Consider the following 19,285-nt stretch of genomic DNA (forward strand, 5'->3'; position numbering starts at 1 on the left):
GGGATTAAGCAGCAGCACACTCAGCTGCGGGCACAGAGCAGGCTCGTTGGCGCTGCGGGGCCGTGGCCATGAGCGGGGCTGGGAGCTGCTCCCAGGGGCAGCTGAGGGGCAGCTGAGGGGACCATGTGGGAGTGGGTCAGGAGAGCTGTGCTGCACTCGCTGGCCACGGCCCTGCTGCGCCTCTGGAAGTGGCTGCGGGTGTTCTGGTACAAGAATGGCCTCCTGACCCTCTCCATGCTCTCGGTGGTCACCGGATGCCTCCTGGGGTTCCTGCTGCGGGCGCTGGAGCTGACAGACCTGGTGAGCCTGGCTGGAATGGTGATGGGAGTGAGGGGATGGAGTGGGGCAGGGGCAAACCCTGGTGCCAGTGAGGGTCCCAGATGGGCACAGCCCCAAAAGCAAGGGCACCTGCCCAAGAAAACCACCTTGAGGCAGGTTTCTCCCCATGGCTTTTTTCTCTTTTCTCTTTTCTCTTTTCTCTTTTCTCTTTTCTCTTTTCTCTTTTCTCTTTTCTCTTTTCTCTTTTCTCTTTTCTCTTTTCTCTTTTCTTTCCTTTTTTTCCAAGAAGGTGCCAACAAATGCCCAAGCTATAGGACAAATATTGCCTCCCTCCAATGAGAGTGGGGAGCTCTGGGCTGGACCTCATGGGGCTGCAGGAGCTCGAGGTGGGATGAGGATGGGAAAGGGGGAATGTTTACTCAGGGGCTAGATGCTCAGTAAACATCTCCACAGCAGCTCCAACACCACCAGCAGCACTGGCATCTGAGGAATGGGGTCCAGGGGATGGGTTTTGAGGGATGGGGTCCAAGGGATGGGGTCCAGGGGATGGGGTTTGAGGGATGGGGTCCAGGGGATGGGGTTTGAGGGATGGGGTCCAAGGGATGGGGTCCGAGGGATGGGGTTTGAGGGATGGGGTCCAGGGGATGGGGTCCTCCCATTACTCTCCCCAGCCATGTGCAATCAAAGCACATTTCCATGCTCTGGAGAGGACCCAGCAAATAAATAGAGGGCTAGTGGGGAGTGTGGAGGGCTTTGAGGAGTCACCTTCCTTTGAGGAGACAAATGCATTGGAGAAAACACACGAGAGAGAAAGGCACAGTTGGCTCAGCCCCTTCCAGGAGCATCACACTGTGAAAGGCTCCGAGCTGAGAGCTCTGCCCTGGGGCAGCAGGGCCATGGCTCAGCCCTGATCCTGGGCCAGGCTGCGGAGCCCAGAGGGGGAATGCTGCTCGGGAGAGCTCAGCTGATGCTGGAACATCCCTGTGTTGCCCACTAGGATTTAGCAAAGTCTTGTCATTTCAATTAGGCCCTTCAGCATCAGCGCAGCAGGGATGATCTCGTTACTTAATTGAAGCTGGGTGTAATCTCCCTGCTTCCCAGTGCACACACCCGTGCTGGGCTGCAGGCTGGCAGAGTCTTGGGGCTCCAGCCCCTCGTCCTGCCATGCATCAAGTTTATCCTTCCTCTGCTCCAGCCCATCCTGCCCTGTTGCCACAGCTCTGCTGTGGGCCTGTCAGCCTCTAGAGACTGTCCCCAGTAAGGACTTTTGTCACAAAATCTGGAGGAGAGCTGGAGAGGTGGCCAGTCCCTGCTTTCCTCCCGGCAATGGGAAAGTGTCGCAAAGCTGAGAGACCCCTGGCAAAGAGATCCTGTTCATTTCTGGCACTACCCCTTGCACTCAGCTGGGCCCGTGGCAGCTCTGCTCTGCCTGAGCTCCCTGGGGACATCAGCCACGTCCAGGTCACACACTGGGACAGTGCAGGGACAGCACAGGGGAACAATTGAGCAGCTGCCTTGGCACCCCTCAAAGCCTCAGCCTGAGGTGGTGGCTACTTTGTAGAAACCAAAAGTACCTGAGGCCAACTCAAATCCCTCCCTGACAGCTCTACAGAGGCACAGCAAAATAGGGGGATCAGGGATAGAAGGATGATGGATGGATGGATGGATGGATGGATGGATGGATGGATGGATGGATGGATGGATGGATGATGGATGGATGGATGGATGGATGGATGATGGATGGATGGATGGATGGATGGATGGATGATGGATGGATGATGGATGGATGATGGATGGATGGATGGATGGATGGATGGATGGATGGATGGATGGATGGATGGATGGATGATGGATGGATGGATGGATGGATGATGGATGATGGATGGATGGATGGATGGATGGATGGATGATGGATGGATAATGGATGGATGATGGATGGATGATGGATGGATGGATGGATGGATGGATGGATGGATGGATGGATGGATGATGGATGGATGGATGGATGGATGGATGGATGGATGGATGGGGGATGGATGGATGGATGGATGGATGATGGATGATGGATGGATGGATGGATGGATGGATGGATGGATGGATGGATGATGGATGGATAATGGATGGATGATGGATGGATGATGGATGGATGGATGGATGGATGGATGATGGATGGATGGATGGATGGATGGATGGATGGATGGATGGATGATGGATGGATAATGGATGGATGATGGATGGATGATGGATGGATGGATGGATGGATGATGGATGGATGGATGGATGGATGGATGGATGGATGGATGGATGGATGGATGGATGGATGATGGATGGATGGATGGGGGGGATGGATGAATGTGGGGATGGATGGATGCATGGTTGGAGGGATGGGTGGTGGGCAGAGACAGGGATAGAGGGAAGGAGGGATGCTGGCCAGGCTGCTGGTCCCACAGACCCCTCACTCTCCCCTTGGTCATGGCTGTGGGATTCAGACTTTGGGGGATGTCTCTGCAGCCCTTCCCCATGTCCATGTGAGGGGTGTAGGGGGTGGAGAGATGCCATGGCACCAAAATTGTGCCATGGATGGGCCAGACACCTGGGCTCTCCCAGAGCTCATCTTTTCCAGCTGCAGCTATGAGATAAATCCCACCTTTTGTTGCTGCCAACAGCTTTGGGGCACTTTTGCCCCAAATCAGATGCAGCCAAGCCTCTGCTCCCTGGTAATGAGAGCAATGACTTTTGGGAGGAGCCAGTGGTGGGAGCATGTGGACCATTCCCCAGAAGGCTACAGAATCAAGAATGGTTTTGGGAGGGGACCAACCCCCCCATGCTCCTCCCTTGTTTGTAGCCAGGTTTGCCATGTGGCCAATATTGCCCATCCTGAGCCAGCTCCCAGTAAGGGACAGCAGAGGAATGGCCTCAACGAGGGGCTGCCAGTTCAGAACCCAGTTCAGAGCTGGGTCTGGTTGGGAAAAAAAGGCAAATTGATCAAGCCTGAGCCTGAAATCATTTACCTGAAACATGCTCTGTTCTATGTGCAGGAGAAGCAGTATTTTTCCTTTCCTGGAGAGCTCCTCATGAGGATGCTGAAGATGCTGATCCTGCCCTTGATCACCTCCAGGTAAGACATTGTCTTCTGCTCTAAAGCACCATCTTTCCATCACGTTGAAAAGATCACCCTGCAACACCCCAGTGAGGAGATTACCCGAAAACTGCATGGGGTGAGAATAATGCTGGCTCCAGGCAGCTGGCAGCCAAGCAGATGGCTTGGTGTCCATCAAACCCCACTATTTCCATCAGCAGTCTGGGACAAATCCTCACCTGGATTTGGTAGGCACTTGCACCCACCTCAGATACCTGCACTGGCTGGGGTGTTTCCCTTCTTTTGGGCAGCTGGTGGTGCCAGGACCATCTGTGGGCAGTTGTGATGGGCTGCTTAACCTCAAAGCAGATTCTCTTAGAGGGATTTGAGAAAGTTTGGGTAAAAAATCATAGGTATTCCTCAGTGCTGTGTATGTGTTTGCAAATTCCCATTTTATTGGTCCATACAGACCTAGAAATAAGGAACAGAGCCAGCAGTCCGACTGGGGTCTAAGCAAGGTCTTGAAAACCTTGTATGGATTGAGATATTGCAAACAAATGTTGGCATGTGCTCATCAGACACACACAAATGGTCAAGTCCTTGCTCCCTCGAGGATGTGTCTTTTCTCTATTGTTGGTCAGAGTTTGCTTGTTGTCCCATTTGTCTCTGGTTCATTTTGAGGACAGAGTGGTCTCTATCCTGGCCACACTTGACCTGTTCAGTGAGGTCTGTACCTCACATCCCTCCCTGAGGTGCCTGGTGGTTCCCTTTGCTCTCAGCCCTCCCTGCAGCAGTTGCTGGGTGCTCTCCTCTGATCACTCTGCTGTCTGTGGGTGCAGGCTCTGCAGAGCCTCCTGCGAGTTTTCTTTCATGTTGGATTGAACCAGGGACTTTTCTATAATTACTGAATGATGGTGAAGTCGTAATTCGGCTCCTGCTGGGTTCAGATTTGCCCCAGCAGGCTGCGCAAGGTCTGGATAGCTCAGTCCCTTAGGGACAGACTGCCCGGATTCCCAAGCAGCTCTCAGCAAGCTTAAGGGATATCAGCTCTTTAGTGATTATCAGCTCTTTAGTGATTCCAGCTCTTTGTGATGCCAGCTCTTTGCTTGCTCAGTGCTGCAGGCAGGCAGACTCAGCGTGAGAGAGGAGAAGGCTGTTCTGGTGTTCCCCAGTGATGTCTGTGACAGCGGTCACAAGGGTTTTCAGGTGAAGGGAGAGACGAGAATGTTGACTTCATGTTCAGAAGGCTCGATTTATTATTTTATGATATATATTACATTATGACTATACTAAAAAGAAATAGAAGGAAAGTTCTCAGAAGGCTAGCTAAGCTAAAAATAGAAAAGAATGAATAACAAAGATCTGTGTCCTGGCAGAAAGCGGGCACAGCTCTGCCGTGAGTGGTCAGTAAATCCAAACATCTACAGGACACCAATCACAGATGCACCTGTTACATTCCACAGCAGCAGATAACCATTGCTTACACTTTGTTGCTGAGGCCACAGCTTCTCAGAAGGGAGAAAAATCTCAAGAAAAGATTTTTCACAAAAGATGTGTGTGACAATGTCTTTACTGGGTGATCTGTGAAGGGTTCCAGCAACAGCTCCTCTACAGAACCGGGCTAAATCAGCCCATTATACGGGGTATAGGGGGATCAGAAATTGTCCAGTAGCAGGGGTTAAAAGGGAGTGACCTGTGGGCTTACAGAGAGATAAGCTGGGGTCTGAAAGGCAGAAGAGAGGGGCTTCCAGCTATTCACCATGACTTGGCATTTCCTATCTTTAGGCCTCTGCCGGCCCTGGGGCCTTTGCAATCCCTGTGCCTGCTACAGAGTGGTGCCTTCGCTCTGCACAGCACCCCGAGGGGCCTGGGTGTGCTCTGGGGATGGAGCTCTGCAGATCCCCAAGCCCTAAGGTGGAAAGCACCACCTATGCCAGGGTTGCTTTTCTGGACTCTCTTGAGTTTCCAAGGCCCTTCTCCTCCTGGATGTGTGGCTGCTGAATGGGGTCCATGGGCTGGCCACCACCTCAGCCCCCCTGTGTGTCCCCAGGGCTGGCACTGACCCTGCAGCCTTCGATCATGTGCAGTGTGGGTCTGTGCATGGGGGGCACACTGCAGCCCCAAACACTCACATTGCACAGAATCCTGGAATATCCTGAGCAGGGAGGGACCCTCAGGGATCATTGATCCAGCCCTGTCCCTGCCCAGGCACCCCAACAGCCCCACCCTGAGCAGCCCTGGGAGCTCCTGCAGCTCTGGCAGCCTTGGCACCATTCCCTGGGCAGCCTGGGCAGTGCCCAGCAGCCTCGGGGGGCAGAACCTTGCCCTGAGCTCCATGCCAAGGCCTGGCACAGCTGCAGCCCTTGCTGGGCTCCTGTCCCTGTGCCAGAGCAGAGCTCAGCCCCTGCCCCTGTGCCTGCCCTGGGGAGGAGCTGCAGCCCCCGAGGAGCCTCCCCTCAGTCTCCTGGGCTGCAGCTGAACGAGCCAAGTGCCCTCAGCTGCTCCTCAGCCCTTCCCCAGCTCCGTGTCCCTCCTCTGGGCACTCTCCAACAGCTTTGGGTCCTTCTGATCTCGTGGTGCCCAGAGTGCCCCCAGCACTGGAGCTGAGGCTGCCCCAGGGCAGAGCAGAGTGGGACAATCCCTCCCTGGGCCTGGTGCCCCCAGCACAGGGTGGCCCTTGGGGCTGCCAGGACCCAGCAGTGACTCAGATCCAACCTGCACTGACCAGGACCCCCAGGGCCCTTCCCAGGGCGCTGCTCTCCAGCCTCTCATCCCCAGTCTGCCCCTGCACCCAGGGCTGCCCCATCCCAGGGCTGGATCCGACACTTGCCCTGTCAAACACCACATGGCTGGGGATTTCCCACTCCTCACATTTGTCAGGGTCTCTCTGTGTGGCCTCTCTGCCCTTGAGAATGTCAGCAGTTCCTCCCAAGTGAGCCTCAGCAAACCCAGTCCTGCACCCAGCTTGTCCCCACCACCAGCACTGCTCTCCCTGCTGGGGCAGCCTGTGATGCCCTCTCTATTTTTAGTTTTGCTGAGAAGTAGCTTATGGGTTACTTCTTAGGAAAGCTTATGTGTGCATGAAATCTGAACCTGCAGGTCCCTCCTGGGGGCATGAGGTCCATCCCCAGCAGGATTTTATGAACCTTGCTGGTACCTTCCTTTGCTCCTCACAATGGCACGCAGCAGTGGCACGAGGCAATGGAGATATAAGATAACAGCATCTCACAAAAAAGGAGCAACATCAGAACAACTTAGAACAACTAAGAAAATAAACTTATTAACCCTCACAGAAAACACAGCCAGACCTTGAGAAGAAGCTTGGAGGTGTCTCCTGCCCTTCACAGCTCAGCTTGGGGTGTCACAAGCTCATCCTGGGTGTGAGATCCTGTAGATGCTGGCACAGGAATGTGCAAGAGCTCAGTGATGCCCTTAGGCTTTGGTTTAAAAAAGCTACAGAAACCCCTCCCACCTTGGAGATTTTGCCCATCAGGTGCATCTTGTGCAGTCTGGGGAGCAGACAGTGACCCCTCTGTTCTGTGCTGCAGCCTCATGTCTGGGCTGGCCACCATGGACTCCAAGGCCTGTGGGAAGATGGGGGTGATCACCATCACCTACTACCTTTGGACAACCTTCATGGCAGTGACCGTGGGGATCATCCTCGTGGTCAGCATCCATCCTGGGGCAGCTGCCCAGAAGGACAACTACTCTGTGGGGAAAGTGGTGCTCAGCTCCGCCGACGCGTTACTGGATTTAATCAGGTGTGTCCTGGAACCCAGCAGAGCCAAGGCTGTGGTAACAAACTCTCCCCAGAAGGTTCTGAGTTCCCAGAAGACCCTGAGTTCTCAAGGGGAACAGGAGAACCATTGGCCAGGTGCTGGTACCTCCAAGCCCAGCAATATGGGGTTCATTCCCCCCAGCCATCCCCTCCAAGCCCAGCAATATGGGGTTCATTCCCCCCAGCCATCCCCTCCAAGCTCAGCAATATGGGGTTCATTCCCCCCAGCCATCCCCTCCAAGCCCAGCAATATGGGGTTCATTCCTCCCAGCCATCCCCTCTGGCCCCTCTGGCACAGCCCCTGCTCTCCCAAAGCCATCAGCAAGGAGATGCCCTCCAGCAGAGATCAGGCACAGTTCCCAGCAAGGTTTGGATTCTCCTCTGCAGCCCCAGCTGGGACAGGCTGAGCCCAGAGCTGGGTCAGGCATGGATGGGGTTACCTGGGGAGGGGTTGCAGCAAACACCCAGGGGCTGGAGGAGAATCTCCATCTCTGGAGCTACTGGATTGACTGGACCAGGCTCTGAGCAGGGGCTGCAGATGGGAGATGTCCATCCCAGGCTCAGGCTCCCCACCAAACCCATTTACTCATGGTTCTCAGTCCTGCTTTGCATTCACCTTCCAGCCTCTCTTTGCTCTCAGCCTGCACAGCTGTCATAAGCTGTTGTTGGCTTTCATGTCCTCCTCTGGACATTGTGCCCACCAGAAGTGCTTCCCAGGATGCTCCCTGTGCTCTCATAACACTCTAGCCCTGTGTCATTGGTCTCTTACAGAAACATGTTTCCTTCTAACCTGGTTGAAGCTTCGTTCCAGCAGGTGAGTTCCCCTGACCCCTCTGCGTGCTCAGCTCCACACGGGGCTGCCTCTCTGCCCACCCACAGCCTGGACAGGAGCCCTTTCCCCTCCCTGAGCTTCCTCTTCCCTTCCTCTGCATCCCCCACACTCACCCAGGGCGGGCCCTGAAGGTGGGAGGGCGCTCACAGGGACCCCGTGCCTGCCCTCTGCCTGCCAGGCTCCCCAAGGGAGCAGCACAAACCCCTCAGACCCTGCTCAAACCCCCCAGACCCTGCTCAGACCCCCCAGACCCCGCTCAAACCCCTCAGACCCCGCTCAAACCCCTCAGACCCCGCTCAAACCCCTCAGACCCTGCTCAAACCCCCCAGACCCCGCTCAAACCCCTGAGACCCTGCTCAGACCCCCCAGACCCTGCTCAAACCCATCAGACCCTGCTCAAACCCCTCAGACCCTGCTCGAACCCCTCAGACCCTGCACAAACCCCTCAGACCCCACTCAAACCCCCCAGACCCTGCTCAAACCCCCCAGACCCCACTCAAACCCCTCAGACCCTGCTCAAACCCCCCAGACCCCGCTCAAACCCCTGAGACCCCGCTCAAACCCCTCAGACCCTGCTCAAACCCCTCAGACCCTGCACAAACCCCTCAGACCCCTCTCAAACCCCTGAGACCCCACTCAAACCCCTCAGACCCCGCTCAAACCCCTCAGACCCTGCTCAACCCCCTCAGACCCTGCTCAAACCCCTGAGACCCCGCTCAAACCCCTCAGACCCCGCTCAAACCCCTCAGACCCCACTCAAACCCCTCAGACCCCACTCAAACCCCCCAGACCCTGCTCCTGGGCAGGGCAGGGCGGTGTGGGCTGGGCACAGGCAGGGAAGGGGGCACAGAGAAGGGACACCGAGAAGGGACACAGAGAAGGGACACAGAGAAGGGATGCCTGAGGGAAGGTACAGTGGTCAAAGGGGACAGCTGGAGTGGCCAGCTGGGCTGTAGGGACAGGGAAAACAAACTGCTGGCATTGGGAAAGCATCGCTAAAGCTCCCGGGAGGGGGAATGGCGGGACAGAGGGACCCCAGCGCTGGGCTGGCAGCACCAACACCACGAGTCTGCTCTGCAGCCTTGGCTGAGCACGGCCTGCAGCCAACAGCCACTGCTCCCCCTGCCTGGCTCTCACCCTTGTCCCCACCAGCCTTTCACTGCCCGGAAACCAAACCTCGACCTCCAGGAGCACCAGCCCAGGGCTGGCTTGGCCTCCGTGCTGAGAGCAGGACAGAGCTCACACCAGCACACACTGACCTCCCTCCTTTGCTTCTCTTCCAGTACCGAACTGTTCTTGTCCCGGTGGTGAAATCTCCTGGTTTTCCAAAGATCCCGGGAAAACCTCTCAATTTTATTTACTTTGCACCTGATGACAAAAACCCTGAAATCCACCGGCCTGTGTTCCTTGAGCTGACACCATCGCCCGAGATGACCTACAGGACCCTGGCTGGGACCAGCAATGAGATGAATGTCCTGGGCATTGTCATCTTCTCAGCAACCATAGGTACCTGCTCCTCCACGGCCAGGGCAGCCCAGGGTGCCGCTGCTGCAGCACCAGGGTTTACAGAGCAAAAGATGTGGGACAAGGTTCTTTTAGCTTCAGCTGCCCCACCCCTGGGAATGGGCCCAGCACAGAGCTTGTGCCAAGGCCCTCACTGAAACTGGAGGCATGGGCAAGGCTGGTTTATCCCTCACAGCCCCCATGCCAGTCCTGAGGGTTTTCAAACCATTACATCAGCTGGGGATTCCTTTTAATGAAGTCTGAAGCCAGGTGTAATTTTGCAGAGGCTGCCTGGGCCACAGCTCACCACAAAGCCCCAAACTCTTCATGCTGAGTGTGCAGCCCCTGAGCAGGCAGGATGTCACAGCAGGGTCAGATTTGGGGCTGTCATGAGGATTCCTAACAGGACTTTCTGAAGGAGGTGGGGCAGCATCCTGCATTGAACAGCTTGCAGTCCTGTCTGGAAAAGGTGCTTGCAGCAATTCTGGGAAGGAAGAAGGAGCAGGGGTTGTGGAGAGACACTGCAAGGGAGGAGGTTTAAAGGGGAGAAAGTCATTGAAAGGAGGAACTTGAAGCTGCCTCAAAGCATAAGAGGACACAGGTGCAAGGCTGAGGGAGAAAGGGAGGAAGGAGGGATCAGAAAGGAAAGAGAGTAGGAGGCAGTGAGATGAGCATGGTGGTAGGATTATGTGTAGATTAAGAGGTGAGGGCAAGGAGCTTGAACTTTGTGTATAAGGAACCAAAAAGCCAATTAGGGGATTTGAGGTGTGGAGGCAGCACAGCCAGCACAGCACCGGAGTGCAGTCAGAGCCTGGGGAGCAGCCAGCTCCAAATGTGAGACCTCAGACGTGGCCACAGTGAAACTGGGCAGAGCCAGAGCCACTGACAGACCCCTACAGCCAGAAGGTGTCTCTGGCAACCTCCTGTCCCAGCAACCAACAGCTTTTGCACACCTTGGACACCCAGGAAAGCTGCTGAGCTCCTGCCCACAGGACACGTGCCCCCTCCAGCCCGGCCAAACCTGCAAGGAGAAGCTGCTTTTCTCTTCTAAGATGACACTCCACAACCCCTCCAGCGTGGGAGTGGGATCAGCCAGAGCTGGGAGGCAGTGGGGGATCACCTGAGCCAGCCTCAGCCACCACCTGCACTTGCCATGTTTTGCCCAGGATTAGAGCTCCACAGACTGGCACAGCATCACCTGCACCAGGCACAGGCAGCTTGATGAAGGGCATTCATACACCCACAGGGGGCTTTCCTTATGAGGAGAGGCTGAGCTGAGTTTGCCTGGCAGAAAACAGAGAGGGACAGGCACAGCCCCATGCCTTGGGAAACAGCTGGAAGCTGGCTGAGCTCTCAGCAAAGTGTGTTTGTGTCCAACACCAAAACTAGGCAGCTGGTGGGGCTCAGACCAAGGCATCCATGCAGCACCCACCAGGTACCCAGAGTGACCCCAGCTCTGACAGTTCTTCACTGGCACTGAGGGCCTCTCTGCTGCTTTTGAAATCCAGGAGGGGGCAGAGCTTTCAAGATCCTTATCTGTCCATTTACTCGGGCCATGTCTCCCAAATCAGCTCTCTAGGACCTGAAGAGAAATTACTTTCTTCCAAAGCAGCTGTAGTGGCTACCAAATACTGGATTTGTCCACAGAGCTGAGATTTAAACATGCCAAGCCTTGTCTCATTTCTGGGTTGCAAATGCAACCCCACCTCACCTTTCTTTTGAGCAAGGCAAGAGATCCAACCACCAACCAAGGGCTTCTTGGAGTCCTCAACCCTGAACACTGAGGAGGGATAAGCAGGACAAGATCCTGTCTATATTCTTCTTTTTCAAGATAAAACAGACACCTGCACAGTGCTTCAAAATTAATTTTAGCCAACACAGGAAGAAGGACTTGCACCAAGCTGGAAACAAGATGGGCAGATGCTCAAAGGTTCCTTTTCCCTTTGCTTGATGGGTTCCTGGAAAGCCTCCCAGGCAGTGAAAGCAATGGGGTTTAGCACTGGCAGACAGGACAGCACCATATCCTCTCCAACCATTCAAACCATAGCCTGTATTTCTGCTCTAGTATTCCTTCAATAGAAAATTAGACTGGATTAGGTTAATGCAACATCAAAGGAAAAAACCAGATTTAGGAGAGAAGGCTTAATGCCTGTATCTAAGCAACTCACTCAGATCCTTCCTGACATCACACTGTACACCACGTGTGTTGTCACCACCATGGCACAGCCTGTGAGCCACCAACAGTGACCAGCCCAGCCCAGGAGGGGCCTGAGCACTGCTGGGGCCCCTTTCACTCCACAGCAGGGCAGGGATGCAGCACAGCATCCCATCCTCGGCTACAGAGAGCCCTGCCACACCTTATCCTTAAAAGAAATCCCTTTTTATTTCCAGAGGTCATTATTCTTGTATTACCACATAGCAATCCAGATAGCCACTAATCCAGCTAATCCACAGTTTATCCACCTCAGGAAATGACTCTTCCAGCATTGAGCAGCAGTAAAGTTTATCTGTTTTCTGTGCAAGGAAGAGTTCAAATCCTGGATTTGGGTCTGGTGGGGCTTTGTGAAAAAAGGCCAAATGCTTGTGTTTGCTTGGGACAGAGAATGGCTCTGGCTTGTAGGAGCACACAGCAACAGGGCTAAATCAGGTTTAAATGGTGACCCCCATTCTGTGGCCACCAGACCCTCCAGACACTTGGCCTGTCAGGTGCTGCTCCCAGGTAAAGTAACGTGCTGTGCTTGCTTGCAGGACTTCTCCTGGGGAAAATGGGCGAGCGAGGAGCCCCCCTGGTCAACGTGTGCCAGTGTCTGAACGAAGCAGTCATGAAAATTGTCTCGATGGCTGTTTGGTAAATCTGGTTTTGATTGATCGTTGACTGATTGATTTTCTTTCCTTCTATCTAATGGCAGTGCCAGTCACATGTCTGCAAGTGTCTGTTGTGAGCACTGAATTTGTTTTTGTACAACTGCACTGCACAGTACCAAACACTGCCACATCTATCTGCAGTGCTACCATGATTGCTGCATCCTCATAATTTTTTATGCTTCTTCTTTGCAGGTACTTCCCCTTTGGCATTGTATTTCTCATAGCTGGAAAGATCTTGGAGATGGAGGATCCCTCGGTCATTGGACAGAAGCTGGGACTGTATGTCATCACAGTAGTGTCAGGGCTTGCTGTGCATGGAATCATCCTCTTACCTCTGCTTTTTGTGCTCATCACCAAGAAAAACCCCTTTGCTTTCATTCAGGGGATACTGCAAGCCTTGCTGATCGCCTTAGCTACATCCTCCAGGTAGGAAAACGTGGCTGGAACCTGTGGATACTGCAGAGCAGGGATGTGGTTTAGCCAGGGAGACATGGCTGTGTCTGGCCAGGTGAGCTCTGGGGGCACAGGTGTAACTCAAGGGAAAATGATGCTCCAGCACTGTCTGAAATGGGAATGCTCCTGCTTTTAGGAGGAAGCAGATGCTCAGCCCTGCCGAGGTCAGCCAGACTGGGCAGCTCCTGGGGCTCTTCCACTCACCCTCTCCCAGGGTTTTCCCAGGGCAAACCAGCAATGTTTTTGTGTGGGTGTGCACGCTTCATTCCATTGCTGCAGTTTTCTTTCAATTAATTCAAACTAGGGCTGTCGTAGGTGCTTTATAAACTGCATGGGGTTGTGATCCTGGAGTTTAATTGAAAACACCAAAAGCTCTTCTGAACACTTTACTGACAATCTAAAATCAACTACAGTGTATCCCAAGTTCATCCACAGAAAAATCTTGCCTACTTTGAAAAGATTTTAATCATTTTAGATTACATTTACCTATTCTATTTTCATTGAAATACATTCCTTAGAACAATGAAAGAAACTTCACACTATAAATTAGCATCTTTTCCAGGAGACACAAATTCAAACATTTTCCTGGAGCACATTTGACCAGGCAAAGGGTTTTTCTGGCCTCTCTGTTGCTTCTTCACAGAATCCCAATAAAACCACCTGGACTGTGCCTCCCTTCCCCAATGCCCACTGCTGCAACTGTTGCTTCTGCAACTCTTAATACCTGGCCTCGTCCTGAACCTGGATCTCCAGCTCTGTCTCCATCAGGCTTCTCCTCCCTCTGCTCTGCAGCCAGCTAAGGGAGGGAGAACTGTCACAGAGAGAACACCCTGCTCCATGTCCCAGCCCCGCGGTCTGTGGGCTGGGGCATTGCTCTGCACCCAGAGCCCTTCCCAAATGCAGCCCCCCCTCCCAGAGTCTGTTGCAATCCCATGGACTTCTTTTCTGTGGTTTCCTTTCTTCAACCTGTTCTTCCTCCATTCCTCATCCCAGTTCCTGTGGGACAGTTGTCATCTTCATGCTAGACAGAAAGGAGAGAGAGAGGTCAGGGTTGCAGAAGCTGAGGCAGGCACCCCTCATGGAGCAGACAGGTGAGGATGACAGGGGTGTGGCTGGACCCCAACCCAGCCAGTGCTGGCACACGCTGTCTCACGCTGCAGGAGGTGCTGCAGGATTAATGTGGGCACCAGGGATGGTCAAGAGAGCTGCAGCCATGGCACACAGGTGGTTACAGTGGTGCCTTCAGCCACTGAAAGGACATTCTGACATTTTCTCTCTCAGCCTGCAGCTCACTTTGCTGATAATGTCTATTCCCCGGGTGGTGAGAGCTGAAGAGATTTTCATTGCTGCAGCAATTTGCGTGACATTGCAGCACCCACCCCCAAGGAGGGCTGGTATTTCTGTCCCACCACACTGACTCCAACTTCTGAAGCTCAATGGAAACAGCAATTCCTGCTCATTTCTTGTCCTGCAGCTCAGCCACCCTGCCCATCACCCTCAAGTGTCTCCTGGAGAACAACGGCATCGACAGGCGCGTGGCGCGCTTCGTGCTCCCCGTGGGCGCCACCATCAACATGGACGGCACCGCGCTCTACGAGGCCGTCGCCGCCATCTTCATCGCCCAGGTCAACAAGTATGAGCTGGACCTGGGACAAATCATAACCATCAGGTACAAGTTTCTCTGCAGCAGCCACATTATTTCTCTCTATTCCTATTTATGGACATTAGGACAACCTCTTGCATTTTTCCTGTTTGCAGAGATCTGGTTAATGCAGAGTGACCTTTGCTGGGGAGCTGAGCAGCAGTGGGGGAGCAGCATGTCCCAGTCCCTGTGCTGTGTGCCAGGGAAAGCTGGGCTGGCTCTGTGCCCCCAAAGTGCTGAAAGTCAAGGACTTTGCCTGTAGGGAAAAGCCAAGCTGCACAGACATGTGGCTGGAGCAGGTCAGCACTGCAGGGCTGAGCACAGAAGGATTTCTGCAGGTGCCATATACTCCCTTTCAGGAGTAGGATATCATCATTTTATAGTCAGGGAAATAAAGCATGTAACTAAATAATAATTAAGTACGTTTGCAAATATTTAGTAATTTTAATGAGGAAGTCCTTACCCTGAAGGCAGGGGGGAGCACAGAACCAGGGCACCAGCTGCCAGCCCCAGGAATTAGTGATAGCACCAGGGAGCAGCAAAGTGGAGGGAGTCAGATCCAATCCAGTCCTTCCCCACAGCAAGACCTTACTCTGCCATGCAAACACGGCAGTGTGAGCTGCTCAGCCACCTTCTCTTTGCAGCATCACGGCCTCAGCAGCCAGCATTGGGGCTGCTGGGATCCCACAGTCCGGGCTGGTCACCATGGTCATCGTGCTCACCTCCGTGGGGCTGCCCACCGAGGACATCACCCTCATCATCGCTGTCGACTGGGCTCTGTAAGTGCTCTCCAGGCCACTGCTATTGGCAGTGCCCGTGTCAATTCATGATGCTGTATCTTCATCTTGATGGATGAAACCAGACTGCTCTCAAGACACAAACTGATGCTGGATTACACTTGTCACAGACAAATAAACTCACAGCTTGTGAAATGTGCCATTCTAAAGCACTCAGATAAAAACACAGTGAGTCATTAGGTGAGAAACCACAGAGCAGATGCTGAGTTAGGGAAGTGACATGTGGGTGGCTGGTTTGTACTTTCCATATCCCCAGGGAAAAAAGGGAACGGTGCCAAGTATCAAGGCTGCTTTTCTCTTTCCCTCCCCCTTTTCTCTTTCCCCCAACAAAGGAAGGTTAACACACCACCAGTTCAACCTTTCAGCACCACAGAGTACCCAGCACTGCTGGCACCTTCTACTAATGTGAGAGGTGCCTGGGTAGACAAGAGAGGATCAGTAGCTGGATCTACAGCATTTCTCCTTGAGAGGCATCTCAAGGAGCTGATGACTTGCTGAAGCAGCTCTCCCTGCACTTAGCACAACAGTGCCTGTCCCAGTTTGGGAGGTGGCACTGGCAGGTCCCTGCACCGCTCACACAGGCAGGGTCACACAGATGCTGCCCCAGCACGGGGCTCACATCTCCAAAACCAACACAGCATTAGCAACACCAGCGGGAGGGACATTCAGGATGGGGGCTGGCGTGTCCCAGAGCCAGCAGCACCCCGGGCACGCTGGCCGAGGCCAGCCCTGCATCCTGGCGCTGTCTCCCGCAGGGACCGGCTGCGCACCATGACCAACGTGCTGGGGGACGCGCTGGCCGCCGGCATCATCGCGCACGTGTGCCACAAGGACTTCGCCCCAAAGCCGCCCCCGGTACGTGGGACACGGCGGGAGGGCAGGGCGGGCACGAGGCACCTGCTCACGCCAGAAATTAAAACTCTGCTCTGATTTTTGCAGCAAAACCCAGTGAGCAACACAGACAAGTTTCTTTCTGCAGAGACCTCACACCTGCATCCCAAGGACAAAGGGATTGAAATAACCGAGGAAACGCTGTTGGATCAGACGGGAGTTCACTATAACATCTGCCAGGTGTAGATAACAGCACTCCTGCTCCCAGAAACGGCATCTTGGTGCTAAACACTGACATTGGGAGTGTCGCATGTGGATGCTCTGCAAGATGAAGGCCTTATTTGGCAGAGAAAGTGGGAAAACCCTCTCTTACCCAGCAGGCACCCAAAGAGCATGGCTCTGCCACTGGGGCAGGGAGCCAGCTCCTCCCTGCGCCTCAGGACACAGCTGGGAGCTCGCTGCCCTGTCTAAAATGGCTGGGTTTGAAGGATTTATAACTCCCATTTTTCCAAGCTCACCCATTTCTGAAAGCGAGGGAGGTGAGCAGGTGTCAGCAGACTGGATTTGGTGGGAATGCAGTAGGGATGGGACATAACACTGAACCCTCTGGCCAGCAGCTCTTCCCTGGAGGCCAGGCTGTGCTCCAGAAGCTTTTGTTTTCCTTATTATAGAGATTATTTTTTTAATCAATGCTTTTTATTTTACTACTGGGTTCTGATATAAAAATTGAGATTAAGTGATTTTTTGTCTAGAGCTCAAAATCCAAGTTGGACATAACTGGATTTCGCAGCTGTCGGGTTACAGACAGGACGGCTGAGCTGTTGCACTCTCAGGGACAGTGGGATGCACTGGCTGCAGGGAAGGAAGGCCCAGCTGCACACCTGTTTCTACAGCTGTTTTAGTACAGAGAACTAATTACCCAGGCCCAATTGCAACTGTGTTGATTTTCCCAGCTAAGGATCTGTCCCCAAGCTCAAATTCCAATTACAGCCTTAAAATCCAGGCTTCCCAAGGCAGCCTTCTACACAAAAGCCTATTATATCAACAATTCATGTCAGTGAATTAATTTGTCTCTCAAAATGTCAGCTCATCCCTTTTCTCCTTCTTGATCTTTCCTGACATAGAATTGGGAACCGTAACACAGCTCAGACCCCCACTCACATCACTGAATGTTCTCCAACTGCACATAAAGAAAACATTTTCTGTGCAGAATTCTTTCCAGCTGAAGTCAGAGGTTGTAAAAAATTTTCTAATTTAGATGAAATATTCATTCCAGTTTTGCCAAATGAAAAGCAGAAACTATTAAATACCATAAACCAGCTTTTGCACAAAAAAATTGTCTTCTTTTAACTTAAGAAAGCCTTCACATTATTAGAATTCTGGGCAACATAAGCTTGAGACATGCTGCTAACTTTGGCCTTTTTCACCCTTTCTCCTTGGTGAGGTTAATTAATACCTTCTTAAACATCACAGCCCAGCTGTTCTTCAAGGAGCACCTGCATCATTGGCAAACCCAAAATAATCACATTTCAAATGAATCTCTGCAGCTTCCCCAGACATCCCTCCCTCCTCCCCGTATCATTTATGATCACCTTGGTACATCACACACTGGTTCAGCATCACAGGCTCTGAAAGGCTTTGTGGCAGTTCCTCTATAGCAGGAGTGAGCTCAGGCACCCAGAGCCCCTGGAGATGCTGGTGAGCCCTGGGGAGGCTCCAGGGAGCCCCAGCCTGGACAAGGACTGAGCACCCTGTCCTGTGCAAGACACCCACACCCCACAGACACAGCTGGACAGACACCTCCAGTGCTCCAGACTGCTCCAACACAGGAATTAAACCAGGCAAGACTGATGAGACCTGTCTGGTCAGTCACTGGTGCAAGGGAGTGCCCACATCCATCCCGGGATGAGCCCAGGCTAAGCAGCACAGACACCAGCACAGGCAGCAGAGACAAGCCCTACTTTCACATCCATTCTCCTCTCATTAGTGAGCTCTGGATATTACAGCACACAATTAACCCTGCTACAAAAGGCAGGATGCAACATCCACAGCAAAGGTCCCTGAGTGAGTGCTGGGGCTGCAGGATGAGCCTCTGGCAGTCACTGCCATCACTGGGCTCTGGCTGCTGCAGACCAGAAAACCTTATCCCCTGCCCCAGGAACTGCAACTCATACTAAAACAACTTAAACAGCACATCCTTGAGCTCACTGCAACAAAGAAAAAATTATTACTGAAAAAACTGAATATCATGTCTCAGTAATAAATCTAGAGCTGGTGAAGCCAATCCCACCCTGCACAACTCACCCCAGGAGCTGCAAGTCCTGTGCTTCATCAGTCCCAGAATGGCTGCATTGGAAAGGAACTGAAAGCTCATCTCCCATGGGCAGGGACACCACCAGACCAGGCTGCTCCAAGCCCTGATCAACCTGGCCTTGAAAGTGTTGGTAACATCTCTTACTATCTGGTGAGATGTTTTGGTTTTGGAAATCAGCAGGAATTATTTTGGTGCTAGTAAGGTGTAAGTAAAGTGTCATACTGGAGACCACACAGCCTTGTCCTTGTGAAAAATACAGCAAGGGAGACCTTTGAGTCCAGCAGCCTCAAAACTGGGCTGTCATCATTGTGCCCTTCTAACAGGATACAACAAGGGGGAAAAATAATTCAGGTGCTTCTGAAAATCTTTGTGGTCTGGTATAGAGGGAAGGCATTGTTATTGATGGGGAAAACCCAAAGGCAGCAAGGACAATCCATCTTCAGCACGGCACACAGGCACAGGAGAGGCCCTGAACACCTTTTAACAGGTGCAAATTGCAGCAAAGTAAATGAAGCAGAGTTATGGGATGGCCCAGCTGGTGAGGGGCCCACTGTCCCAGGCTGTGCCTTTGGGATGGCACCATCCCAACCCCACCCGTGTTTTCAATAATCTGCTGCTGGGGAAATGCTGACACCAGTGTTCATCTGCTGCTCAGGGGGGAACAGCAGCCTACCTGTGCCAGCCCTGAGAGCTGGTGGCACTCATGGAACCCCAGAATGCCAGCAGGGCTTTTGTAGAGAGCAACACAAACTCACCAGGGGCGAGGAACAGGAGATTTCTAGAAGACGAGAAAGTAGCAGACTGGACAAAGTCGCTGGGCACCACCAGGAGTTGTTTTATTCTGTACCAACTGTACTCAGGGGACCAGGATGGGGGGAGGTGAAGTTCCACGTGTCCCACATCAGGAAACCT

General features: G+C 53.2%; 1 protein-coding gene and 1 long non-coding RNA gene across 2 annotated transcripts; one reads left to right on the forward strand and one right to left on the reverse strand.

Annotated features, from left to right (window-relative positions):
• The first annotated feature begins 123 nt into the window (after window positions 1-123).
• LOC134420613 (excitatory amino acid transporter 5-like) lies at window positions 124-16,305 on the forward strand. Its single transcript, XM_063160789.1, has 11 exons — window positions 124-300; window positions 3,318-3,397; window positions 6,907-7,119; window positions 7,908-7,950; window positions 9,252-9,474; window positions 12,220-12,319; window positions 12,529-12,762; window positions 14,264-14,458; window positions 15,076-15,210; window positions 15,984-16,083; window positions 16,168-16,305. The coding sequence occupies exons 1-11, from the start codon at window positions 124-126 to the stop codon at window positions 16,303-16,305; spliced, it is 1,638 nt and encodes a 545-aa protein (XP_063016859.1).
• On the reverse strand, window positions 13,162-15,207 carry LOC134420616 (uncharacterized). The gene is made up of 2 exons (XR_010028400.1): window positions 15,154-15,207; window positions 13,162-13,810 (listed from the first exon to the last, which is right to left on the reverse strand). It is a non-coding gene; the product is annotated as an uncharacterized LOC134420616 (long non-coding RNA).
• Window positions 16,306-19,285: the final 2,980 nt, after the last annotated feature.

Source organism: Melospiza melodia, chromosome 7 (assembly GCF_035770615.1).
Source record: "Melospiza melodia melodia isolate bMelMel2 chromosome 7, bMelMel2.pri, whole genome shotgun sequence".
Lineage (NCBI taxonomy): Eukaryota > Metazoa > Chordata > Aves > Passeriformes > Passerellidae > Melospiza > Melospiza melodia.

Excerpts from the sequence above, each read along its gene's own strand:
- LOC134420613 (XM_063160789.1), top strand. The coding sequence starts at position 124 with ATGTGGGAGTGGGTCAGGAGAGCTGTGCTGCACTCGCTGGCCACGGCC. Across the intron at positions 301-3,317 it reads CGCTGGAGCTGACAGACCTG|GAGAAGCAGTATTTTTCCTT; the intron begins GTGAGCCTGGCT and ends TTCTATGTGCAG. Across the intron at positions 12,763-14,263 it reads GCCTTAGCTACATCCTCCAG|CTCAGCCACCCTGCCCATCA; the intron begins GTAGGAAAACGT and ends CTTGTCCTGCAG.